We start from the raw sequence: 27,907 nt of genomic DNA on the forward strand, positions 1-27,907 counted from the left end.
GGCGTGTGCCGAGGGCTGCTGCACCCTGCTGAGCCACCTGGCCCAGCGCCCGCACTCGGACTCCTGCACTGCCCCTTGTTTGCTTCTCGCTGGGTGCCAGCAGACCATCCCTCGCTTTCTCTCCCCCCTCCACCGTGAGTGGTACCTTCCTGGGGATGATGAGTCACGTGGCGCGCCACACACTGGGCGTGGGTGGTGTGGTCTCAGAGCCGAGTCACATGATGCCGCTTTTCTCCTGGTTCCTGCGCGTGCCGGCTCAGTCAGTGTGCGGTGGCTGTGCGCGGGGCCCAGCGGGAGGATGAGTATCTCGCGCTGGTCGCTGCTGGCGGTCACTGCCGCCGCGGCGCTCGCGGCGCTGGCCGAGGACCCGGTGAGCGGGGCATGCTGGGCTGCTGCGTGGGGCAGGCTGCAGGGCTACTCCCCGCGGGTGACAGCTGGAGGTGCGGGGCTTCGCCCTTCTCCGAGCCTCACCCGCAGCGCCTTGCTGGGAAGCACCGGGGGGAACTGCAGCTGCGCCGGGCTGGGCGAGGGCTGCCCCTGCTTGCGGGACGGAGCGCGGCCCTCAGCGGCCCGGGCACTCTCTGGGGTTGTGCCCCCTTGCAGCGCTCTCCTCTCAGGCAGAGGCGGCCCTCGCCTGATTCGGCCTCTGGGTCCCCGGGGGAGGACGCGGAGCCTTGTCGGTACTAGTTATGTGCATGGGCCGCACCTCGCTCTTCAAGGCACCGCCCTAGGCTGAGAGAGAAGTGGGCTGCCGCGCCTGGGTTAATAGCAAGTAGGTGGGGGCTTAGGATCCTGGGAGTCAAGCTGGTTTCAGTTGTTCTTGTAATTGGTATCGGTCTAAACTTTCAGAGTGGGGTTCCCGAAATTAGGCACTGCAGCCTGACCTTCCAGCATGGCAGAGGTGCAGTGCTCCTGACTGCTTCTCTTAGTATCTTATCCTCTGTCTTCAGGGGAGGCTGGGGGTGTGTAGCTGTTCTGAAAGTTAGGCCACTGATCTAGGTACTGAATTCCAGGTGGCCAAACTCATAAACGGTAGCCCCTGTTAATGATGTAGGAGCTTGGTGTATTGCTGTGCAGAAAGTGGTACTGTATAGTCTACAGTAAGAGCAAATCCTTTTCAGCCTGTTTTATGTGCTGCTGAAGTTATGGGTTCCCCTCTTCTTAACTATTTGCCCCAAGCCACTCTTTGTATGGGTTATTTGTAATGTATAGCTTTATTCGGTAAAGCAGGAGATGGTTGGGGCTGTTTACATTGTTTAGTGATGCCCTGAACTAGTTAACCAGTGGTCTTGTTGTTTAAGCAGGGTGATTTAAATGTGCAGAACGTTATTGGGAAAACTTGATTATTCTCTGTAGAAGGTATAGGCAGAAAACTAGTATTCAAATGAGATCTTCTAGGAGTAACCAGAAGTATTTATTATTCTGCTTCATATGACAAAACATACAATTAACATGTTCCCTGGGTTAGGAAATGTACAGACAAGATAATACACAGAAAAACCAGTGGTGGTGGCCTATGGGAGAACATTTGTAAGACCCCACTTTCTCTAAAAACTCCACTGAAGTTAGTGGCCCAGGGAACTTTTCTGAATTGAAGCTTGGATTTTCTTCAGTGGAAAAAGAAAACACTTCAAAGTTTGCGCAATAACCAGAATAGCAGAAATCTATCCAAGCTAGTTAAATTCCTAGCTGATTAAATTTACACAAATTGGCTTTTGAGGTAGCCCGATGCAGCAAGTGAGCTAGAGCTCACAAAAGCTTATGCTCAAATAAATTTGTTAGTCTCTAAGGTGCCATAAGTCCTCCTTTTCTTTTTGCGAATACAGACTAACATGGCTGCTACTCTGAAACCTGTAACTTTCCTACACCTCTGAATTAATCCTCTCAATATCTGTAACTTCATTTCAGTAGTAGATGAAGTGAGCTGCGTGTATACATTGAGATGAAAAAATGTTTAAATATTTGGATTACAGTAATTTCTAGAGACCTCATTCAGAATTGGGACCTCATTGGGCTGGAAGCTGTGCAAACAGTAATAACTTAAATGCCTGTCAATATAATGACAAGTTTCAGAGTAGCAGCTGTGTTAGTCTGTATCCGCAAAAAGAACAGGAGTACTTGTGGCACCTTAGAGGCTAACAAATTAGAGCCTAAGCTTTCATGGGCTACACCATCATAGAACCTAATCACATAAGCCGTGCCTTAAGGGTTCGTTCACCTGCACATCTACCAATGTGATATGCCATCATGTGCCAGCAATGCCCCTCTGCCATGTACACTGGCCAAACCAGACAGTCTCTGTGCAAAAGAATAAATGGATGCAAATCTGACATTAGGAATCATAACATTCAAAAACTGGTAGGACAGCACTTCAACCTCTCTGGCCACTCAGTAAAAGATTTAAGGTTGGCAATTTTGCAACAGAAAAGCTTCAAAAACAGACTCCAAAGAGAAACTGCTGATCTTGAATAAATATACAAACTAGATGCCATTAACTTGGGTTTGAATAGAGACAGAGTGGCTGGGTCATTACACATACTGAATTTCCCTAAGTTAAGTATCCTCACACCTTCTTGTCAACTGTCTAGATGAGCCATCTTTATTATCACAACAAAAGTTTTTTTTCCTCCTGCTAATAGCAGCTCATCTTAACTAATTAGCCTCTGTTTGTATAGTAACTTCCAACTTATCTGTATGAAAAAATATATATATTTTCCTCTTACTATATGTTCCATTCTATGCATCTGATGAAGTGGGCTGTAGCCCATGAAAGCTTATGCTCTAATAAATTTGTTAGTCTCTAAGGTGCCACAAGTACTCCTGTTCTTTCTGCCAATATAGTTAAGTTTTGTTTTAAGAAGAGTCCTCTGACTTTCTTCTCCCTAGTCCACAGCAACTTACAACAGAACAATTGCTTCCTTTTATGACTTTGTGGTCTAGGTAACAGTTTTCTTGTTTCATAAGAAAGGAGTCCAGGAGAGCTGGCTGTATTTTAAAGAAACCATCTCGATGTGTAGAAAGAATAGTAAATATGGCAGGCGACCAGCTTGGCTTAACAGTGAAATCCTTGCTGATCTTAAATACAAAAAAGAAGCTTACGGGAAGTGGAAGATTGGACAAATGACCAGGGAGAAGTATAAAAATATTGCTCAGGCATGCAGGAGTGAAATCTGGAAGGCCAAATCACACCTGGAGGTGCAGCTAGAAAGAGATGTTAAGAGTAACAAGAAGGGTTTCTTCAGGTATGTTAGCAACAAGAAGAATGAGGGAGGCAACCTAGTGACAGAGGATGTGGAAAAAGCTAATGTACTCAATGCTTTTTTTGCCTGTCTTCACAAAGAAGGTCAGCTCCCAGATTACTGCACTGGGCAGCACAGTGTGGGGAGGAGGCTGTAACGATGCTGGTTCTTGCAGGACCCAACTGAGTGTGCCAGTTGAGGACCAATTGCTTAAAGCAGGGCAGTTACAGCCCAAGGCTGGAGTTCTATGCACACCAAGGCAAACCAAAGCAGCTAAACAGAGAAGACTTCGGTTTTACCCCACTGGCTAACCACAAATCACACAAGCAATTCCCTTAGACACTCCAGTTTCCCAGTATTACCACCAGTGCCACTCATTATGGGACAGATGGGTATGAAAACCTTTTTTCTTTTACTGGGGTATTGGTTCTCAATCCTAAAGGACCAAGCCCCAGACCCAGGTCAATATACAAATCAGATCTTACCCACAAATCACGCTGTTGCCAATCCTTTAGAATCTAAAATCTAAAGGTTCATTCATAAAGGAAAAAAAATATAGATGAGAGCTAGAATTGGTTAAATGGAATCAATTACATACAGTACTGGCAAAGTTCTTGGTTCAGGCTTGCAGCAGTGATAAAATAAACTGCAGGTTCAAATAAAGTCTCTGGAGTACATCCACAGCTGGGATGGCTTTCAGTCCTTGGTTCAAAGCTCCAGTGTAGCAAAGCTCCTCCAGAGGTATGAAGCAGGATTGAAGACAAGATGGAGGAGCTGCAGCAGTTCTTTATATTCTCTTGCCATGTGGTCTGTCTTTCTTTGTTCCAAAGACAAGTTGTCCATCACATGGCATGGAAAAACCTCAGAGTTCTGTCCATAGGCATGTCCCTGCATACCTTGCTGAGTCACAAGGCATGTTTGCCTTCTCTCAGTGGGTCACTTGTATAGCTGATGGTCCTTAATGGGCCATCAAGCAGGCTAGGCAGAGCTGACACTAACTTGTCTGGGGTGTCACGCAGAAGCATAGCACAAGTTTGAAATACAGACAGTATAGAGCCAATACTTAACTTTAAATACAAAAATGATACATGCATACAGATTGCATAATCATAATCAGAAAACCGTAACCTTGTCTTAGACACCTTATTTGACCCCTGTTATACAATTTTGGTGCTACTACAGGACCTTGGTTGCAACAATGTTCTATACAGTCCCAGTTCAAGTCAGTCACAGAGGCGACCAGCCATCTGTGGAGAGTGTGGTTCAGGACTATTTAGAAAAGCTGGACGAACACAAGTCCATGAGGCTGGATGCGCTGCATCTGAGAGTGCTAAAGGAGTTGGCGGATGTGATTGCAGAGCCATTGGCTGTTATCTTGGAAAACTCATGGTGATCGGGGGAGGTCCTGGAAGACTGGAAAAAAGCTAATGTAGTGCCCATCTTTAAAAAAGGGAAGGAGGAGGATCTGAGGAACTACAGGCCAGTTAGCCTCATCTCAGTCCCTGGAAAAATCATGGAGCAGGTCCTCAGGGAATCAATTCTGAAGCACTTAGAGGAGAGGAAAGTGATCAGGAACAGTCAGCATGGATTCACCAAGGTCAAGTCATGCCTGACTAATCTAATTGCCTTCTATGACGAGATAACTGGCTCTGTGGATGAGGGGAAAGCAGTGGACATGTTATTCCTTGACTTTAGCAAAGCTTTTGATACGGTCTCCCACAGTATTCTTGCCAGCAAGTTAAAGTAATATGGGCTGGATGAATGGACTATAAGGTGGATAGAAAGCTGGCTATATCATCGGGCTCAACAGGTAGTGATGAATGGCTCAATGTCTAGTTGGCAGCCGGTATCAAGAGGAGTGCCCCAAGGGTCCGTCCTGGGGCCAGTTTTGTTCAATATCTTCATTAATGATCTGGAGGATGGCGTGGACTGCACCCTCAGCAAGCTTGCAGATGACACTAAACTGGAAGGAGTGGTAGATACGCTGGAGGGTAGGGATAGGATACAGAGGGACCTAGACAAATTGGAGGTTTGGACCCAAAGAAATCTGATGAGGTTCAACAAGGACAAGTGCAGGGTCCCATGCACTGCTACAGACTAGGGACTGAATGGCTAGGCAGCAGTTCTGGAGAGAAGGACCTGGGGTTACAGTGGACGAGAAGCTGGATATAAGTCAAGAGTGTGCCCTTGTTGCCAAGGCGGCTAACAGCATTTTGGGCTGTATAAGTAGGGGCATTGCCAGAAGATCAAGGGACGAGATCGTTCCCCTCTATTTGACATTGGTGAGGCCTCATCTCGAGTACTGTGTCCAGTTTTGGGCCCCACACTACAAGAAGGATGTGGAAAAATTGGAAAGCGTCCAGCGGAGGGCAACAAAAATGATTAGGGGACTGGAACACATGACTTATGAGGAGAGGCTGAGGGAACTGGGGATGTTTAGTCTATGGAAGAGAAGAATGAGGGGGGATTTGATAGCTGCTTTCAACTACCTGAAAGGGGGTTCCAAAGAGGATGGCTCTAGACTGTTCTCAATGGTAGCAGATGACAGAACAAGGAATAGTGGTCTCAAGTTGCATTGGGGGAGGTTTAGGTTGGATATTAAGAAAAACTTTTTCACTAAAAGGGTGGTGAAGCACTGGAATGGGTTACCTAGGGAGGTGGTGGAATCTTCTTCCTTAGAGGTTTTTAAGGTCAGGCTTGACAAAGCCCTGGCTGGGATGATTTAACTGGGAATTGGTCCTGCTTTGAGCAGGGGGTTGGACTAGATGACCTTCTGGGGTCCCTTCCAATCCTGAGATTCTATGATTCTATGATTCTAAGTGATCATACCTTTTAAAATACGAAATGTGGCCTTCACCAGTACAACAAATATTTGTAATATGTTTATAATGAAAGTACTGCAAAGGTAATTGAAGGGAGGCAAAGGGGATCTAAAAATCCAGCCAGATTCTTAGATCCTGATCTTGTAGTTGACTGCACCCAGGTGTATCCTTGGGGCTCCATGTTCACATGGAGCATACTACTGTAGTGGTTTAGAGGCACTAGTGTGAAAAAGTGTTGGGGTAGGCTATTTAGAGGTGTGATGGGAGAGTTGGTGGTGAAGTGGATGACTATATAACTTTTAATTTGTGTGATTCAGTTTCTTAAAGAACTTCAGGTTTCTTTTGATTTGATGCAGATGTATTAGGTTAAAGTATACTTCATACCACTGGCTATCAAGCTGGTTTCTCTTGTCACTTTGTCACTAGTATTAAATATCCTAATGCTTTCAGTTACAGCTGTGTAACCCCATTGTATTGAGAATTGCACAGATTGTAACTGAATGCTTTCAGTGGGTTGTACACATGTAACTGAGGGCAAAACTTGTCTTGCCATTTCAATTTAGATAGAACTAAAAGCAGAAGAAAATTGGGTTCACTTGCCGTATCTGCATTGTCTGCAATTCTGTTAAGTTGTGTATTACTTGTTACTATTATTCTGAAGGATGAAAAACATCAGTAGGATTATTACAGCATGGCAGAATACTGCCCTGTAATGGGAGAGGTAAAGAAACTGTTTTATGGAACATAGAATTCTAAGCTGTCTTTAGTTACAAAAAAATGCTGAATATCAATTAGTCTGATAGCTTTAATGTGATATCTTTAATCTATAAAATACTATTCAAAGTTATAGTTGTGCAAAGGGAGATTATTAGGAATAATAGGGTTAGGTAAGGGAAATCTTAGACTGAGTAGTGAGGAAAATTTCCAGAAATTCTGGAGTACAGAATATTCTTCCAAGGCAATGATGAAATCCCTGTTGCTTGGAATGCTCAGAATGGACAATTTAAATGTCCAGATGAACTTTATAAATGTAAATAGGCTGGGCTTGAAAAGTTTACCCAACTGTTACTAATCTGGGCACTAATGCTACTCTACAGTGACAAATTTGTGGCACCATGTTTCCTGCCGTTTACAACAGCTATATTCTGTATTTAAATGTAACTGTCAATTTTCTATTTAATAGACTTTTTTGGACTCCCTTTCTTTGTAACTTGGCTTCACTCACTTTGATCATGGTGTATCTTTTCTATGTGGTCTTCAGCCATCTTACCTCTTTCCCTGCATTGCATTACCTTTCTCCTCCATTATATATTTTTCCTTCTGCTTCTCCTCCACAATCTATTGTATTTCTCTTTCGTAACTTATGCTGCCACGCACCCTCACATACTTTCATGTACACACGAAATTTAGAAAAACTTTACTCGACATTTAACAATCAAAACCTGGTAGCAAAAAGTTGGTAAGATAGATGCAGCCTGTCTGGGCCAATGTCCAAGCAAGAAGCTATCCTATCTTCAACCAAAATTCCCTAGCTATTGAGAAAGAGGAAAGTATAGGAATTTTTAACAAGATGCCGCTTCAGGCCCCTGCTTCCAGGCTCCACTTTTTGTAGCAGCCTCTGATTAAGTGTCTGACATACCTGAAGCCCACTTTCATGGCTTCTGAAAGTGAAGAGAAGATCTGTCTACTAAGAGCAGCCTGACTGTTGAGAGGAGAGGGTGTGTCTCCTCTATCCTTCCTCCAGCTTCATGATAGTTGTAAAGGAAGGGGTCTCCCTTACCACAGTAATAGCTCCAGACCTGCTCCTAATTTCATTCTGTTGCTGGGAAATGTGTCAATTTCACTGCTGCTCCAGAGAAGCTTCTGAACAGCAGTAGTGAAACTAATCAGTCTTGTCAATTTCATGCTTTTTGCTTAGGAAAGCTATGAATAGTAGATGCTCTAGAACTGTCTGAAGATCTGGAAACAGCAGTGTGTGTTGGTTCATGAATGGAAGGCTATGTTTGTAACCCTCCACCTAGAAACTTGTCTGTTTTCTTGAACTTTAAAAATAAGTTAAGGGTGGTGTTTTAACTAACTGTGACATAATACACACTGACTATAACTGAAAGACTAGAGAAAAGTCACTTCTGGACATAAAGGACGGTTTCATCCACCCACCCCACACCCCCTTTGACTATGTGGGTTATTTTACACAAAGAAAGGGGAAGCCTTGCAAAAGTGATTATAGAACAGCCAAAATTAGCTGGGGGATATAGCAGCATATGTAGGACTAGAAACACCAAACTTAAAAAAAGGTTGGATTTCAAGCTAATGTCCTATTATGTTCAATTTGCTAGAGGCAATAATATTTCCTCAATTAATATAGACTGCTTAGGTTACCATATTGAGCTTCTTATCAAGAAAAGGATTCTAGAGTATCCAGCTATCACTTAAAAAAAGAGACAAACTTCCAAACTGAAATTTGTCATTTTCCCTTAACAGTAGATAACTAATAAGCAGTTGGGTGCATTGCCTGGAAGTCTTCAAACTTATACTGTTTACCTAGTTTTGTGTTATAATTTTGTTGTGAAGGGATAATGTTTTTAAACAATGGTGGCAACAAAACCATTTATCATTTTGAGATACTTGAATATTTGTCTGTTTAGCAATGTTTTTCAGCCAGGTATCTATTTTTGAAGTGGCACTGTACTAACTGCCTGACCTAGTCCTAATTTTGCTTTATCTGTTAAACAGTTTCATGTGATGGAATATTTCCTTTTTGAGTATTGTGAAATGTAAAAGTTTCACAAGATACAGTTTTGCTGTTCAGAATTCCGACTCCTTACAGCCTTCTCAGTCACCTGATGTCTCCAGCTAGCTTCCTTATTTCAGATTCCTTAATTTGGTAGTTGCCTCTAAGTTTGAAATTTTTTTACATTTGTCTTAATTAGGAAGAGGATATTATAACTGTGCAACATTGTGTTCATGCCCATGAATCTGCTTACTTCTTATAGTCATGTCTAGCATGAGCTGTGATTCCCTTCATAAAGTTTCTTACCAATCACCCAAAACAGCAAGAATACAAATGTATTACATTTATTCAGCGCTCTGCTGATGACTGTTCTTAGCTGTGACTAGCACAACAGGGTAAGAGTAAGAAGCAGCTGCCAAAGGGTAACCTCTGATGGGTATAAACTCTCTTCGCTAGATTAATTTGTTACAGATCAAAAATCCTCTCACCAATTATATTGCACAAGTATGAATTAACTTTAACGCTTTTAAATGTCCTGTCTTCCTCTGTGATTGATACCATGGAATAACTTGTAAGATGGAAGGTATCTTGCACAATGTCACAGGCTATTTGAATTTATGAATCTAGGGAATTTAAGATGAGTTGCCCAAGGACAACTTGCATCTCCATCCAGATTATTGAACACTGATATGTTGGCTGTCAGTTGTTTAGTCTGAATGAGTTGTATGCCCATTTGTCAAGGACAAACTTAATCTTTCTTACTGGTGCAACCAAACTGCAAATAATTGACCTTCTGCCTGTTTACTTGTAAATGGCATTTGTGCCCATAAAACACTTCAGGGTGCACTTATGTTGTTAGCAGTGTGCCCTTGTTCGGTAGGGCAATGTGGGGTGTACTTGGGTGAACAAAACTCAGAAGCAGGCTGGTAATTTTTTTCCATTACTTCTGTTAGCTGGCTACGCTTACAAGTCAAATGAGGTGAGTTGCCAGAGTGAAATAGCTGGTGCATCACAGGATTGGAAGCAGGAAGACTTGGGTTCTGACCCTGATGCTGACTCCTAGACTTCCCTATACTACAAAAAGAATACTTATTGGGTGCAGCTGATATGCTTGGGATTATGCTTGCAGTTAATCAGTTTCTATATTGGTGCTGAATGTAAAATTAATTAAATGGTGCCAAATGTTACCTTGTATTTAAGTCATATTCAGCACCAGTTTAGCTGCTCACGTCAGCAGTCGGTAATGTCTGTACCATATAGCAAGCTGTGATGACTTTAGGCAAACCACTTAATTTGTATGTGCCTTTGCCACCCATCTGTAAGACAAGGATACTGTCTAACATGCCTGTCTTGCACGTGTGTTGTGATTTACTTAACGCTTCTGAATTATTCTGACCTATGAACAGAATGCTCTGTAAATGCCAAGTGCTATCACTGGCACCTCTGATCACAGTAGAGTAATCAGTTAATATATAGGATTAAATGCAAGCCATTAGCTTGTCCACTAAGCAATAAATAATAATTTCACTTGTTCAGCTTGGACTACCAAAATACAGGATTTTTTTCCCAGCCTGTTGTGATTGCTCAGCTAACCAACAGGTTATATTATCCTTTATGATAAAAGTATGAATGATTCCCGGTCATCCCAAAGTACCCCCTTGTGTCTGAGCACCTTAAGGCCAGGGTTACTGTCCCACTTCCTCTGTCAGGCCCTCTAAGGACTCCTCAGCAGGCTCTCTTGCTTCAACACCCCTCCTTGGGGCCCATTTATTACAAAAACATCATGCAAATCAAAAACAAAAGTCCCAAAGCATAGTCCATCTATATCACCACCAGTGCATCTAATCCATTAACATAGCACATACCACACTCCCAGTACCTCTTTGGTCCTCTCCTAGCCTTCTGCCGAACAGCCACCTAACCATTTCACCTGGAGTACAACCCCACTATTCCCAGCAGGGACCCCTCTCTGCTGGGAGTTCATCCATGTCAGGGGAACATACCTCACTTCTGTTAACCTTTTTCCAGCTCTCCAGCATGTAGCTCATTGGGTAAACCCCTCGTTGCACCCTTGCCTTTAGTCTTCTCTGGTCTTTGGTTTCAGCTCTCCAGCTTGGAAGTCAGTAGGTAACTTCCTCTCTAGCTTGGGGCAGTCAGCCAGTAAACATCTCTGTAGCTCCCCCCCCCCCCCCCCCCAAAAAACTGCCCTCCTTCTGTGCTTCTCCCTGATCCTTTATAGCTGCATGTGCTTCCTAGTCCCCCTAATTGGTCAAACTGGAAGCACCTGTACTGACACAGAGGCACTGGACATGCTTCATTTAAAAGGACCAAAAACCTAAGACTACTTGGCATATTAAAAACAAAAGTCAGATAACCAAGAAATTGGTTTAAAAAAAAAAAAAAAACACCTTGCATTCTTAAACAGTATTGTTTCTCTCTCTCTCTCTCTCTCTCTAGTTTGGAGAAGACTGCAGAAGTAAAACATATCCTCCTACAGGACCAACGTGAGTAACTCCAATTACTACTACACTTTCTACCACATTACAGGAAAACAGTGAATTGGGAAGAAAAAAAGCAGTTTAAACTTTTGGCTTGCTTACATAACAAAATCAAATGAAAACATCTCTTCCATAGTTTTGGCCTTGTACTTGGTATAGCACAAATGTATAAACCTGTATAAATATGAACTTTGGTACTCATTTTTCAGATTTAAAGGGACGGTTCCTATATACATCATAAATCTTGATTTACCACCCAGCAGAAGATGGGATAAGTTGATGAGTGACAAAAAAATGGAGGTATGAAATAAAGCTTTTGCTCTTAAGTTTAGCTTTAATAACTTGTATACAACTTTTTCATGGAGTGGGAAGAATTTATCTTTGAAATATTTAATGATTAACGTTTCTAATTCCAGTCTTCTGTACTTAAACTGATCTGACTTAAGGTCTTGACCAAAAAAAAAATAAAATGGCTAAGTAAACACTTTCTTCCTACAAAATGTAGGTTGTCAAACTAGATCTGACTTAATAGAAGGTAAGTTAACTAGTAATTAGAACACTTTGAAGAGTGGTGTTTCCCGAGGTGGACTTAAGTTTTTTCCTCTTCAAATCTAAACACGTTTATTACGGGGGAATTGTGCCAGAGTGACAGCCTTCTGGGGGCTGAAGTATTCTATCCACAAACGCAGGATACAGTGGCAGTAGTCTTAACTTTCCCACACGATCCAGTCAGTATGCCTCCTTCCTAATATGGAGAAACTGACTCTGGTGCTGAATGGGTAGTACATTCCTCATCACCATACTGTTTTTGGCCTTCCTAACACTGTATGTAAATTAAGGCACCAACTGTGGTGGAGTTTTTTGTGGAGTGGAAAGAGGTCACTAAATTTGGTTCATTCAAGCCATCTAATAAGCCATTGGGTAGGAATAACTCTTGAACAATATTAAGGTGTTTGGTTTGAACCTAAAGAGAAAAGAAACTGTCAAATTTTCAAGTTTGCTGGTCTCAAGTTAGCCTTAAAAATCATATTTAGGCCTCTAATTAGAAGTGGCTTTTTTCCCTAGATGTGTTGGGCATGAGCTTCTTGCATTGACTCCAGTGTCAGCTGGGACTGTTAATCGCCTCTTAAAACTAAGCTAGTTCTGCTTTTGCCCAAATGCAAGTTTAGGAATCTGTTTTTAGCTAGACTGGAAAACACCTGCCTATATTTTAGATCATGTACCCCCTCTTGAACCATGTAAACCAAATCAGTGGATTTGCACCATTTACAACAGGGCTGCATTTGTTATGTGCTCTCAAGTGGAGAAAATTTGAAGCTTTTCCAGTGTATATACTTGAAGTTTCTTAGAGTAGGGCCCTTATCGTCTTGTGTGAATAAGATAGTGAGTAAGGGTTCAAGAATTGGGCTCTTAAATGGCTGCAGAGACTGGCAATGTTTGTCTCATCACTAGCATCAGATTATCATTTTCCTATCATTTCCTATATTAAAATGCAAAAGTATCACAATCTTGAACTCTATTAACTTAAAATTTTTGCCTTTCTAGTTGAAGACTGTAATTCAGAGTATTAAAAATATAGCAAATGCATTCGTCCCTAGTGGCAAAGCGGTTGAAATAGTGGATACTAAGTTGGTAAGTATCTTCAGTGTCTAATTTTTTTTAATCCTCCAACTGCATGCCCTAGCCTCCAGAATGCAGTCCTAGAATCCATAGAAATGTAGGGCGGGAAGGGACCTTGAGAGGTCATCAGGTCCAGCCCCCTGCACAGAAACAGGATCAAATACACCTAGACCATCCCTGACTGGTGTTTGTCCAACCTGTTAAAAACCTGGATGGGGATTCCACAACCTCCCTTGGAAGCCTATTCCAGAGATTAACTATCCTTATGGTTAGAAAGTTTTTCCCTTGCTGTAGGTTAAGCCTGTTACTTATCCAGAGACTGAGACTTCAGATGTGATAGATACTTACTCTTAGTTTAGAAAACTTATTTTCTGGAGTTAAATTCTATTGGAAGACAGTTACTAAACTGAGGAAAAAATTATTGCAAGTGTTCTGTTTGGGGGAATTCTTATGAATTCAAGAAAGTTTGAACGTAGTCTATCTAGTAGGAAAATTATTACGCCATTGAAAATGACGGTCTAACAAAACAGACTTACTGCAATGCTGTTTTTTCTGCTGTGCTGTACTCCTTAGTCATTTTCTTTAGTTCACTGCATGTGACAAGTGTCTGACCACAACAGCACTTATGAATTTACCAAACGGTCTTGATCAGAGTCCATTGTTTTGGACTAACAGCAAAACTGTGGCCCCCTCCCCTTTAACTACTAGCAGATATGTGAAGTATTTGTGAGTAATTCACGAGTGTGGCAAAACTGAATTGAAACAGTACAGTTTTGAGCAGCAGCAGTAATATCTGGAGTTAAAAGTACCATTTTACTATGTGCAGTTTTGCAAAGGGTAAAAGGGACAAAAGCAAGAGAAATTGCAGATGTGGTGTTGATAAATCTGCTGATCTATATTGTAAGACATGTCTGTATACACTGCAATTTCCCTTTTATCCTTTGTAAATTTTTAGACCTCCTCAGCTGCTAAACTGACTGAAATGATTATCTTTAAACTCTTAATAAAAGTTAGATTCTTTGGGTCAAACCTTCAAGCCTAGTTGATCCAGACTTGGTACAGGACCTGAGCAGGGAGCAAGATGACATGCTCAAGCTAATGTGCTAAAAAGAGCAGAGTGGATGTTGAAACATAGAGTAGCCACCCAAGTATGGATCCGGGCATCAGGCAGGCTTGTAGCTGGTCAGCTAATTCTTTGCCAGGTTATCTTAAGCAGAGCTTGTGTGTGTCTGTCTTCCTGGACTGGGAAGCATTCTTAGTTGCAGTGTAGACATAACATTAGACAACTCTGCTTGCCTCATCCTGAAGGCAGCAGGCGGCCAGGTCTGTCCCTACACAATATACAACAGTCTGATGTCACTCCAGTTTGCCTCTGTGGTGGGGAATGGGTAGTGTAGGTAGGGATTCCCCTAATCAGCATTATTGTGAATGATGCCTTGGTCTTGTCTTGGTCTTAACAGTCCGTGGTCTCAAAAATTAACTGGACTTTGTGCCCATCTCCATTGTTTGAGTGTAGAGATTTTAATAAACTAATTTTTATTCTTAAGGTGCTTCCTTGCTTTTCAGTTTTTTCCACAAACCCCTCAAATATTTGCAGATATTCAGTGTCCAGTTTTACAATGTCAGCCTAGAAAGATGTGACTAAGGAGGAGAGAGCCTCTGTTTAGAGACCAAGATATTATTCATCATCAGTTACAATTTAAACAAGTTGTGGGTTTGGTATTTTTTTTGTCCCCCAGGTTCGGCTGATTTCCACCCTTCCCTACCCTTTCAATGAAGAGCTCAAAGGGATTGCAAATGCTTCGGGCATTCCTTTGGGTAATAATTTCAACATTTCAGTTCTATAATGTCTGAATCACTGATTTTTCTTCCTCCCCTTTAAAATTGCAGTGCATTTATCTATCACATTAGCCTACACTACCTAATTATTCAGTATATAATGATAATTTAATGATTTATATGAACACATTATCTGTAGGAATATGACAGCAAATGACACTTGAAAGATTGCAACTTGTAACCCTTGTGTCCAACCATGCCCTCTCTCTGATGGCCTTGTGAGGCAGATCTTCTGCTGAGAGATATGGAGGCTCTCAATCTAGGACTGCTAGAAGTTGCAGCACTGCTTTGTTGAGAGTTCTTTGCATTTCCTTACACCCACTCCCAACATGCCAAGAGGGGGCAGGGGCAGGAGTGCTTGTGGGACTTTTCTCCCCAGAAAGGCTATGTGTAGCTACATGCCATAGTAAAAAGCAGGCCGCAGCTACACATGCAAATGAAAGGCATCCCACTTCCAGAGCCATACTGCTAAAAATAGCCTTGTAGACTGAGGAGGTGCTGCTTGGACATGTGGAGAGCCATGTAGGGTACATACCCACAGGGTTCAGATGTGACTTGAATTGCCTAAGCAATGCCTCACCATCTACACTGCTGTTTATACCAGTGCTAGGGGGACATGCAGCGTATGTACTCTACATGCTAATATAAGGTGTGTGTGCAGACTCTCACACTGGATCTCTGGGTACTACATGTTCTCTGCCAGAATCCAGGCAGATCAGGAGAACTGCTGATCTGTGCTTTTTTCCCCCAACAATCCTGGCAGTGTGCAAGCAGCACGAGCAGTGCTATGTTGAAGATCTTGTGTGATGCAAGTTGCTGAACAAGGAAAGCTGTATCTTCAGTGTCAGATTTGGGTGGGCACATAGGTGCAAGAGAATCTAGTCCCCGTGTTAGTTTAGTTAAGATATTGAAGCTCCTTATACCTCTTGAGGCTCTTGCCTTTAAGTGAACTGGCCATTGACTCAAACCCTAAGAGTCAAATTGAAATTCTAGAGAGGTAGTGCTGTAGGATTCTCCTTTCTCCAATAGACTTCTTTTCTAATAGCTACTCTTTTTATTGACAGTCTGGCACTTGGATTGAATGCTCCTTTTTTTTCCTAGGAGAAATTGTTCTGTTTAATATCTTCTATGAAATCTTTACAGTATGCACTTCAATAGTAGCAGAAGACAAATCAGGTAAAGTCTGTTCTTAACTACTTTTATTGTGAATCTTATGGGAGCAATGGCTTTTGTCCTGTGTAAATACTTTTTGGTTGAGCTTTTGATAATAGTCCACTAGGAACTTTGCTATTGCTGGCTTCTGTTCCTTGCTCTGTTGCTGTCCAGCTGGATGAAGTGACTTACTCAAGGTTGCTGTTTCCTGCATCAGTTTCCCCTTCTAGAAAGTAGAGGCGATGATGATATTGAACACTGTAAAGCATGTTGTGATCTAGAGATGAAGAGCACTATGTACAAGTTCGGTACTTTATGTGGAAGGTGCTCAGATACTGTGGTGATGGGCAGCATTTATATAACTCTAAACCAAAATAGTTTTAAGTGGCTGATTCATACCTACTGAATTAAAAAAAAAAATCACTCCATCGTTGCAGTGTTCTCAGTTGCTATGTGAGAGAACTGGGTTTCTGGTTTTCTTTTCTTGGTCCATTCTTTCCCCTTCCTAAACTGCACAGACACTAATATGAGTTGTCGCAAAAGGAGTCTTCCATTTTTCAGCCAAATGGGTGATAGTTTTGAGGGTAGGAGTGAATTCAGTGAACAAATGACATGAGTATTTCATTTGCTGCTTTTTCCCCTTCCTGGAAATGAGTTCTGATATTGCATGGTCACTCTTCCCATAAACAGAGTTTTTAGAGCAGGGGGAAAAAAAAACACCTTTACAAACAGAGTAGATCTACTTATTTAAAACAAAACCCTCAAACAGCTGTGGATTGAAGCAGTAAACTGGAACTGCTTTGTATTCATCATTCCAGGGACTCTGAAACACTATTAGCAATCTGTAAACTACTATAACTTTGCCTAGGTTTCAGATTTACTAGGGTAGTTGAAATGCCTTTCCAAGAAGGCACAGCATTTTTAAAGTTACCTGATTATGTATTCATTCAGGTGTTCTGTCATGTTAATTTGATAACATTCCATGTTATTTAAAAAACAAGTAATGGAAAAACTGGGAGAATTGTATTTTAATCCCCAAATAATGTTGGGGATTGGAGTCCATTTTGATATAGAAAACAATGGGACAAGTGTCAGAGAAAAAACACTAAGGTTAGGAAACATTAAATTTTAGAAAGGAAAAGCTTTAGAAGCAGACTTGTTCCAAATATCTCTTTGGTCTCCCTAATCATTCTTAATATAGAATGGTATTCTTTAGCATCCATGTTGGTATAGCAAGAACACCCACAACACCATCCAGTTATAAAAATCTATCTGCTATGAGTTCAGCTTGCCTGTTTTTCTTTAGTCAGAGCCTTAACCCCCTAGACATGCCTGTTTTTAAAAATATATTAAAATAACTTCTCTTCTAAATCCAGGAAAGCTGTACCATGCTAGAAATTTAGATTTTGGACTATTTCTGGGGTAAGTACATGTGTGTCTATCTGCCCATTAGAAATCATAGAATGATTCCAAATAAGAGTCCTAAAAGCAACCGAGGCGTGAATGTTACTCTGCTGTTTTTCAGTACAAGCTATTAATTTAACATTTACACATTGTTTGTCACAACTAGTTACTGTTACTAATTAACTCTTCACTGTATATTGCTGGTATAATGAAAAAGACTAGTACAGGGTAAGAGTACAGCTCTTTACCTCAAGTAGTAAAATGACCCTTCTTCCATACTTAGCAGAAATGGCTGTTCCATTTTTTAAAAAAATCATATCTTGTCCTGCTAGCATGGAAGAACCCCATAGATGGCCCAAGTGAATCCCCCCCACCCCCTCACACACACCAGGGAATGGGCATGAATAGTTGCTGGAAACACTTGCACTCTGTGTGCTCCACTCTGTCCCAGCAGGTGGGACTCACTCCATAGCACAGCATCTGCTGTGGCACAATACACAAAAGAAACCGTGTAAAAGAAAAGTAGTGGATCACCGGGGTCACCAAGCTTTGGCTGTGGTCAATATCTAATTCTTCTAATAGCATCATGTGAACTGAAGAAGCACTTGTACCATGTCATCTGGATTATTCCTGCTGCTTGTTTTATGGTCCTGTGTGTGTATACACACATACCGCACAACAGCACCATCAGTGTGAACTCTGGAATTGAGTTTCCTTAAAAGGATAGCTTGGGTCAGACACACTTCAGCTTTTACATCTCCTAAGATCAGTAGAAATGTTTCCATGGAATAATCTTCTAAATTCTCTTGGAGAGTTTGCATCCCAAATATTGCCACATGGTAGTGCAAGAGTTTGACCAGTTTGTATTTTTCTTAGCTCAGAGATTGTAAACCATAAACAGTATAAATAGTAAACTGAGTACGAAACAAGGGTGAGATCTTACCACTCTTAAAATTCTCTGGTGCTGCTTAATGTGCTTTGTTTTTAAATTTGTATATGTTTAACCTGCCTATCACTGTACTTTCAGGTTGTTTTCAGTTTTTTTGTTAAATAACTATAATCATGTAGTTATGTCCTTAGTATCTGAGGCCTACAGTACACCTTGCTGCTTATAGACAGATGGACTAGAGACTCAACTGTGTAATATTCTGAGCAATGTCTCTAAACAATTCAGTTTAGATTTGGGTAACCGTTATTGTACAGGTCATTGTTTTCTTGACTTCTCTCAGTATTCACAATCTGTTCTGTCCAGAGCTGGAGTCTACTCACTATTATATATCTTCTAATGATTCTGTATCATGTTCCTTTCCACTCTCTTTGTTTGAATAGAGTGAGCTCCATTGTTTGGCAGTAGTTTTCCTTCCAACTGTCTTTATAGCCAAGAATTTCAGAATTCCATTAACTTATTCACCCATTACATTTCTGAAATGTCAGTTTTATCTAGGTTTTTCTAATACCTCCACAAATTAACCATAACTACTGTCTTCTCCATATTTTTACTAGAACTTCTGCTCTTTTATTCGAGCTTCATTGATCAGTGCTCCTCAGCATCTTTCAAATTTCCCTTGACTAATATCAATAATAACCTCCCCACAAACAACTTCAACTCTGGTTCTTTCAGCTTTCAACAAAGAAAACCTCTATGTCTCTTTAATGAATCCTGATAATATTGCGTCTTTGGTTTCTCAATGTCTGTATAAGATAAGGACCTGGCTGAGACTTTAAACTAAAGATGGACAAAGGGTGATCAAATCTCATGGCGGAGACCACCAAGAGGTATACATCTTTGGGGTGCTTTAAAAGTCTCAGTAGCTCCTGGAATTCCAGGTAATCTCTGCCAAAAGTGGGGTCGTTATGACAGTTGAGATCACTTCATGACCCCTTACTAATAGGGTTAGGGTGGCTTAGTAAGTATTGCGTAGAGGTCCAGTTTGGCACTGAACAATCAGGTGTGGGCCAGTATTGGGTCTTTAAAACCATATATTCACCCATAAACTGCATTTTATAAATTTGATTTACACTTTCTTCATGCATAGATTCGCTAGAAGTAAGGAATTAAAAGTAATGCTAAATGTGGAATTAAGAACACTGTTGTATTGGGTTTATGTGTACATTTAATGCATAGTTAAATGTTGCAGTCTGTATAATAACATGGGTTAGCAGAGTTGTCTTAATAATGCACACTTTCCTTCTGTAGGTGGGACATAAAAAATAGTTCCTGGATTATAACTCAGGAACTGAAGCCCTTAGTGGTGACTCTGGACTTCCAGAGAAACAACAAAACAGTATTTAAGTCTACAAACTTTGCGGGATATGTGGGCATGGTGTCTGGAATCAAACCAGTAAGTGTTCTTTGTTTGCAACACCACAAAACTTTCTGGCTCAGATTTTCCTTTTTTAGAGCAAGATTAACCTTCCTTCTAAGGATCAGTTAGGAACAGGTTTGAAACTTGTTCATTTGTCACCTTCAGAGATTGTCCATCTTTTGTAACTGAGCCCTTTACACAAGTTATAGCATCCAAGTTTACTTATAGTTGAGATGGAAATGTATGCTTCCAAAGAATGGAAAAAGAAGAAAGGATACTTGTTGGAAAATGCCATTGATTTGCACAATTTCATTATAAAAGGAAATTGCCCACATAAAATACTTGAACTTTGAAGCTAGCTTGTATAGCTAAAGGAAAATTTCACACACTCTCAAAATTCAGAATCGTGCGGTCTTGTATCTAACACAGATTTGGCTTTAAAAAAAGAAAAGTTAGATGAGCAGCTTTGTGAGCAAGCAAAAAATGAGATCACCCGTGATTCCCAAAAAGACGAAGAGCTGAACTTAGTCAGTGTTCTTAGTGTTATGTGTTCATCTCTCTTCCTGGCAAACGTAGGCATGTATTTTAAATTAACTTGTCTTGATTCTTAGGCAGCTGAGATCTGGGGTTTAATCAAGATTTTAAACACTGACTATAAACATACACCCTGCTTCTCAAACGGGTGGCTTTTCTCTCTGCCTCCTCTTTTCCCTATATTTTACCATCACCTCAGATCTTCTCCAAATGCTCTGTTCCACTCTTCTCTACCATTTTAGCCACAAACACAGTAAAATGAGCTCCAGCAATATAGTGTGAGTTCCACCTTCAGGAGTCTAGGCCTTAGCTGTTGAGTTCCCTTCCCACCCCACTGGAGGAGTGGAGTACACAGGAGGGGTTGGGGAAATTAACCTGGAAGCTCATACACCTTGGTAGTTTCATGTGCGACTATAATTTATAAGTGTGGTACCAGTGACCATGCCATGGGGCAAGTCTTCAAGCCTGGAACTTTCCTAAGGTCTGGTCTCTTTCTGGGAGACTAATTAGGTGGCTAAAAGGGAGGTCGGATACATTATTGGCAGGTAGCTGATGTGATGCTCCTGTAGTGGTTTGAAGGGAGAATGACCCCAGCATTGGATTAGCACGACAGGAGAATCTTCGTGGCTTGCTACAGTAGGCTACAAACCCCAGAATACAGTTCAGCCTGGTCTTACCCACATCTAGATTAGTGAGGTTCTGCTGCACGTGTCTAATTTTGCGATTCCTTTCTCAATGAGTAGTTCCACTGGTATCTTTTGGGAATATTCACACACAGAGCAGATTACAGGATCAGGCTATATGTCCACCTTAAAGTACAGTGTTACTCACTGCAGTGTCAGTAATTAGTAAAAGTATCTTTCACTTCATTATGAAAGCTAACTCATTTTGTTTACTGTTTCCCAGGGAATTTTCACTCTTACAATGAATGAGCGCTTCAGTCTTGATGGTGGCTACATTGGTGAGTAACTGAGACTTGTTTCTTGAATACATAGCAAAGTTTTCAAAATTTAGGGGCATCTGCTAATTTACACACAAAAAAAGACTGAAGTCAGTGTCAGATGTACAAGACGGGGAAAAACAGAGATGCTGAGGCTAGGGATTATACCAGGGATGTAGAAGCTATAAAAGTCAAGGGGAAATAAGATTGTCTCTCTATGAAGAAAAGTTGTTATAACAGGTGATTTCTTTCAGGAATCTTTGAGTGGATTCTTGGGAGGAGAGATGGTATGTGGATGGGTTTCCTCACCAGAACTGTGCTAGAGAACGGTACAAGGTAACGTGTTTTCTGTTCATCTTCCAGTGGGTTTGTTTATCATGGTAGTGTTGTGGATATTAACATTTAGAACCCCCCTACTCTTTTTTTAATCTCTTATTAGAAACTTGAAAATTAAACTGATCTCTGCCTATTTTAAAAATGTGTGGTAGATCTTTTTAGAAGCTAGAAAAGGAACCTTTTCCTGGCATGCATGTGTGGGGGTTCCTGACGAGCCCTTGTTTTCTTAAATGAAGCTAAAATTAACAGGACCACTTCCACCTCTCGAGTGGCATATCATGACAGAACCTCTTCAGACACTAACAAGTTAGGATGTCATGATATTGGGGGAAAAAATGCTTTGTTTCGCTGCAACCCACTAGGTGGGTCATAAAAAAGTTCCCATTTCTGTCTTGACAACCATTAAAAGAAAAAACTATCCAGGAGACGTCTCCCAGAAAACTATAGGCTTTTTTAATAGAAAATCAAATTGTAAACATGAGCAGCTTGCTATTGGAGAATTTTTACTTCTAGAAACTCAGTATTGTTACTTTATATAGTTCTATTAAAGTTTACTTATTGAATAAGCCTGATATAATGGAAAATACTTTGAGCATCAATGTTTGGGTATTCGTAGGGCTTAAAGCACACGAGTCTTGTTGAACTACATTTTTTTCTCTAATGCATTATTTAGTTATCAAGAAGCAAAGGACCAGCTGGTTAAAACAAGACTACTGGCTCCAGCTTACTTCATACTGGGCGGAAACAAATCTGGAGAGGGCTGTGTGATCACTCGTAGCAGACAAGCTGCCTTGGATGTCTGGGAGTAAGTACACTTAAGAGTAAGACAAATTCCGTTGACATAGGCACACCTATGTCTAATGTATGAGCTCTTTTTTCCTTAAAAAGCTGACTCTGGAATCTTATTGCTTGATTGGATTAAAAGCTTTAAAAACTCTAAAAAGCAGCGTTTTGATATAGTATCTGGCTTATTCAGGAAAAAGTGCTTTTATAATCCTAGGCTATTTCACTAATCTGCTCAGGAATCTCAAATTCTTTAACTAGTGCCGTCAGTGAAATACAGATACAGTTAGCATAGGGGGAAAAGTGTATCTGGAGTATTTAACCAGAAAATGAACACACATTTACATCTCTTTTCAAGCCTTAATGCAAACAAGGGCACATGGTACGTGTTGGAAACAAACTATGATCGTTGGAAGACTCCCCTTGTCTTGGATGACCGTAGAACACCTGCAATGAAGTGCATGAACCAGACAAAGCAAGAGGTAAATATTTTAAAATAACTTAATTTAGTATTTTGAAATTATCTGAACTCAAGCCACCTCATAGTAAGGGTCTGCACTAACCATGGCAGTTCAGGGCATTAGCTTGGTAACAGGAACAACTAAGGCTTTAGAGTAACAGCCGTGTTAGTCTGTATTTGCAAAAAGAAAAGGAGTACTTGTGGCACCTTAGAGACTAACCAATTTATCTGAGCATAAGCTTTCGTGAGCTACAGCTCACGCTCAGATAAATTGGTTAGTCTCTAAGGTGCCACAAGTACTCCTTTTATTTTAACTAAGGCTTTGATGCAAATTTGCCTACATGATGTATGTATAAAGCAGCTCAGCTGGCTGCTGCTAGGTTTAATGGGAGGCTTCTTTCTGGGCTAGCCTGAGGCTCTCACTGCTTTGCATTTTTAAACTCCAATTTCTGAAGTATTTTTTTCTTCAGCAGTGCAAGCAGGTTGGGGTACAACTGATCATATAAAAACACTTCCTAAACTACATATAGGGATTGCTTCATCCATGAGCAAAATACTACAGCTGAGTTTACAGGTGCCAAATGTTACAAAACTGCCCTACCTTCAGCAAAGCCTGGCCTGCCAATCTCTAGTGCCTGCTTATCTTATGTCTGGAGGATGGTTGGGGAGTTATGTATTTTCAGTCTGCTTTAACTTTATAGCTTAAGTAGTCAGCAAAGATGATAGGTCACTGTTCTCAGCATGATCTTGCTATGTAATTTGTATGTAAACATGAGCTAATATAAACCTAGCTAATTGCAATTTACTCATCTCTTTCAGAACATCTCCCTACCAGCCATCTATGATGTTCTCTCCACAAAGCCTATCTTAAATAAGGTAACTATTTTTTCACATTTCTTGCAGTGGTGATGTATTTCCACAACGTGGGTACATCACTTTAGGCCAGATTCAGTGGAGTTTCACCTACTCATGGCTGACTCTAAATTTGACCCTGGTTGATCTCTGTATATTTTGGTAGACACTTGAAACAAAAAAAATATTCTTGGTCTTGAAAATGTTTCAGTAGATGTCTTAGTGGTTATTTTACATCAGTGAGAATGCGATGATCATACTAGCTTGGTAAGAGGATGTGCAGCAAATCCAACTTCATCAAAAAAGGATGAACATCTAATCGTTTCTAACAGCAGTCAAATTACAAAAGCAAGGAGAAGTACTGACATGAGATTCCTAAGTAAAACTTCCTTCAAAATATGTTGGCGTCAAAGTTCTCTGGCACTTGCAAAATGTATATGAAATCATTTAAACTTGTATCTGTAAATAGTCAGAGGCAAAAACACTTAGTGAATCTGACCTCGTCCAAATCTCATGCTGTTACCTATGAATTTAGAGTTTAAATATCCAAGGGATAAATCTGGTCCACTCTGTTTACAAATTGAGTCATCACACACACCTTATCTTCCTTAGTGCCAGGAGCAAGGAATCTAATGTCAAGGAGCAAAGATCAAGGGATGAAAAGTGTTTGATTTATTTTTATAGGGGTGATGTAAATTTTAGGATAATGTCTCCTCTTTTATAAATACACGGATTCAAAAACATTTCAGAGGTTCTGGGCCTTCATTAAGCATAGTACAAAACTGGTTAATTGGCGATCCACATAACTTAGACTTAATTCTTTTAAAACTTTCGGGTTGCAGCTCAAGGTGCTACGTCCCAGCATGCCTAAAGTTTTTCTTTTAGCATAGAATGGACACTTGTCGGTTCTTCAATGGGATTAGGATTAAATCTAGTTATAACTAATCATAGTGGCTAGACTATAGGCTTTTTACCTCTGTGGATGGCAAGAACATAATAATTTTTGCTCTTACAGCATACACCTAATGTTTTACTAAAAACAAACCTCATAATATACACAGCTAGAAATATTAGAAGCTAAAAGAGCCAAATAGTTCTCATCCTCTCTGTTCCTCAGGGACTATCTGAAATAGGTAAAATGTGAATCACAGGAGGGATAAAATGAGTTTCCTTTCTCTTGCTAGCTGACTGTGTGCACAACACTGATGGAGGTTTCGGAAGGCCGTTCAGAAAGTTATCTGCGGGAGTGCATAGGTTCCTGTAGTCCATGGTGATCCTTCACCCATCTGGGATGAGCTCTGCCTGTTGGAATTGGATACCCTTCAATAAAAATAACTGTACCTCTGGAAAGGGGATCTTCAGCCTACAGATTTTTCATCAGAAGTTTGATAGCTATCTGCAGATAGCTAAGAATAGATCCAATGTAGGACAGGTCATCCATCTGCTTCCTTAATTATTGACTGTTCAGACAACTAGTGTTCTTTTGTTTCTACTTCCAAGTATCTTTGCTGTAAGTGTAATACAACAATTACCTATTAGTCCCTTCTAATTTGTTACCACAATTGTTCACTATCTGAAAATTCCTTTTTTAGAGTATATGCTTTTAAACTACAAAATTGCATTAGCATGGCACCCTCTCCCAGTATGAGAAAACTGGGAATGGTGTAAAAGAGGCAGTTGATTAAATGAGTTCTCTTACTCTCTTTTCACAATAACAAAATTAAGAGTTTATATTGTTTGGAAGAATGTTTAATGCAGCTATTCATTATTAAGGATGTATTTCTAAAATGTCTGTGTGTAAAATGACCTATCCATAAAGTAGCTCCTATTAGAATAAACAAGCTGTTGGGGAATGTCTTGTGTTAGATCTGGGACAGAAGTAGACTTTGGTGTTTGGGAGATTTTTACCCACGTTATTTCCTTGGCATGACATTTGCACTCTAACAAAAATAACATTTCAAAACATTAATATTCCTCAATTTTCCTAGAGAATATCTATCTATTTTGACATCCAAAGTGCCTATGTATGAGTCACTGGTGCACAAGACACCTATGTACTCAGGTGTAATATAACAGTGTGTCATTTGCAATGAAAATAGGACATTGCAAACAACTTACATCAAGTAGAGAAAATATCCTGTGAGGAACATAAACACCAATTATTAAATAGCAGATAAAACCATAATGTAAAGCTGTACAGAGAGTGTACTACAAAAGTAGTATTTGAAAAACCAGTAATGTTGGTTCTATTTCTCAGTTGTTAAGGACAAAGGAACTATAGAAACCAGAACTAGTAAATTGGGACAATACTCAAACTGTAGGAAGAAGTTGAAGATGCTTACTAGAGCTGAGTGAATGGGTTTGGTTTTTCCAGTTCCTGGGCAGAACTGAAAAATCCCCAAAAAACACTGTTTCAAAGTGAAACTTTTTTTGTTGTTGTTGGTTCTCTGCTTGTTTTGGGTGGGTTTTTCTTTTTTGTTTCAGAATGGTTTTAGGTGTTTCACCCTCTAAGTAAATAGCTACTTCTGAACAAAACACAATTTTGAAATGAAACGCCAAAATATTAGCCAAAGCTTAAACAGTTTCAACTTAAAAAAAAAACTGAAGTAGTGTACACACTAACTTGCGCTCTAGATACTTGGGTCACATTGGAGGCTTTTCCCTCACCCACCTGATACTATCTTAGAAGTTTCAGAGAACCACGGTCTCACATAGAAATAGAAGTTTTGAACATTGATTTTAATTTGGGGGGGGGGGGGACTATTGATATTGCAACAGTTAATAAAGATGAAGACCATGTATACCAAACTGTTAAGCGATTACCACTATTATAAACTTTCTGGTTTCTATTCTCAAACTATAAAACAAATTAGGGTTTAACAGTTTATAACAGGATATATTATTAAAATGGTTTAGGGGACTACTCAGTAGGTTTTAATTACATCCAAACAGAGGCAACGTTCACTTAACATATAAAACGCCAACTGTCATTTCAGGGATTTTTCTTTTTAAACAAGTGCCCTGTTTAAACATAAGTGTGAAAGGGAATGTGTATACAAATGTGGGAAAGACTAGACAGTATTCTAATGGTGTGGGAAGACCAATGTTTTGTATTCAATAGCCAAAAATATTCCTAAAAAGTGAGGTTTAAGTTGTAGTCTTCACTCTAGTGCTTAATTTAATTTAAAGCAGACAACAGAACTAAGTGTGATTAAATAGTGAGAATATAGTGATTCTGTAGATGCTAAATTCACACCCCACTATGACTAACTGGCATGGTAGTCAGACAGCTACACGCAACTTATCCTAACTCCATTCCTTTGCAAAGTGCTGTAAAGATGAAAAATAGGTACCTCAACACTGAATGTTCAATAGGTCAAGAGCTTAGTATGCGGAAGCCATAAACCTACATTGCAACAGTTATGAAAGTCTCTTTTGATGCATGTGATTATCATGGGCAGATATCACCACCTCCTACACATACGGTTGCAAACTCTTCCCATTAGAACTATTTTCCCACAAACTCAAATTTCTGAAATATCTGCCTTTTGGAGTTTGAACTACTGTTGTGCTTTAAGGAACATTCCTTTGGAAAGGATAGACTAAGTGTCTCCAGCAATTTTAATGCAATCAGAAAAGAAACTAGTTTTCTATTTTAATAATTTGTTTTTAAAAAACTTGTCAAATGGGAAAAAATTCATCCCAATCAGTTTGCTAAAACTATATAAAAATGACATCTCTTTCCTAGACCACTCTCCCTACACTCCCCCATATGCTCCTAGAGGAGGCTGGAACCTGCCTTAGGGTCTGTCACAGGGACCACTTAAGCAGCCAGCCTATCTTAAAAAAAATCAAGCTTATGCTCAAATAAATTGGTTAGTCTCTAAGGTGCCACAAGTACTCATTTTCTTTTTGCGAATACAGACTAACATGGCTGTTACTCTGACACCTGTGAATTTTAGTAATTTTATTTACTGAGGGTTAAATAAAAAAAAGTGTTAATCTTTCCTTAAACTGCTAAAGGATGTGCCCAAAGTCTATTTAAATGTGTGTGTAAAGATCAGCCAAAACCACTGGTCCAAATCAATCCAGTTTTGCAAATAGTTTCAGTGCCCCCCAAAAATGTATTTTTTGGCAAATTTACTGTGTGCTGAAAAACTTTGCCTGGCTCTAATGCTTAAACCAAGCATCCATAGTTATCCTACATGACTGGCACGGGAAAATTTTACATAACTAAAGTTGATTACTTGCTTTGCAGGATTCCAAGAATAATAAATAAATAATAATAAAACTCAGATGTGTGGAGTATGTGTCATTGATTATACCTGGGATTAGTGCCTATTCTCCACCTCCATACATTAAGCTTGTAGGACCAAGTGTGTTTTTTG

At 40.2% G+C, this 27,907-nt stretch overlaps 1 protein-coding gene and 1 long non-coding RNA gene across 2 annotated transcripts in view; one reads left to right on the plus strand and one right to left on the minus strand.

Moving 5' to 3' along the window:
- The window catches only part of LOC311520168, a 100,003-nt gene that overhangs the window by 68,785 nt on the left and 3,311 nt on the right, over positions 1-27,907 (minus strand). The window lies entirely within an intron of this gene.
- Positions 196-27,814, plus strand: ASAH1 (N-acylsphingosine amidohydrolase 1). The gene is made up of 14 exons (XM_084627237.1): positions 196-370; positions 11,253-11,299; positions 11,503-11,593; positions 12,839-12,925; positions 14,653-14,731; positions 15,854-15,928; positions 17,281-17,326; positions 19,506-19,650; positions 21,055-21,109; positions 21,343-21,424; positions 22,098-22,229; positions 22,566-22,689; positions 23,487-23,543; positions 24,704-27,814. The coding sequence occupies exons 1-14, from the start codon at positions 299-301 to the stop codon at positions 24,791-24,793; spliced, it is 1,182 nt and encodes a 393-aa protein (XP_084483363.1). The 5' UTR covers positions 196-298; the 3' UTR covers positions 24,794-27,814.

Source organism: Lepidochelys olivacea (genome assembly GCF_965140295.1).
Source record: "Lepidochelys olivacea isolate rLepOli2 genome assembly, chromosome: 4".
In the NCBI taxonomy this organism is placed as follows: Eukaryota; Metazoa; Chordata; order Testudines; family Cheloniidae; genus Lepidochelys; species Lepidochelys olivacea.

Bases quoted from the DNA above. Each gene is read 5' to 3' on its own strand.
- ASAH1 (XM_084627237.1), top strand. From the start codon at position 299: ATGAGTATCTCGCGCTGGTCGCTGCTGGCGGTCACTGCCGCCGCGGCG. The intron at 371-11,252 runs GTGAGCGGGGCA...CTCTCTCTCTAG, and splicing joins CGGCGCTGGCCGAGGACCCG to TTTGGAGAAGACTGCAGAAG. The intron at 17,327-19,505 runs GTAAGTACATGT...TTCCTTCTGTAG, and splicing joins GATTTTGGACTATTTCTGGG to GTGGGACATAAAAAATAGTT.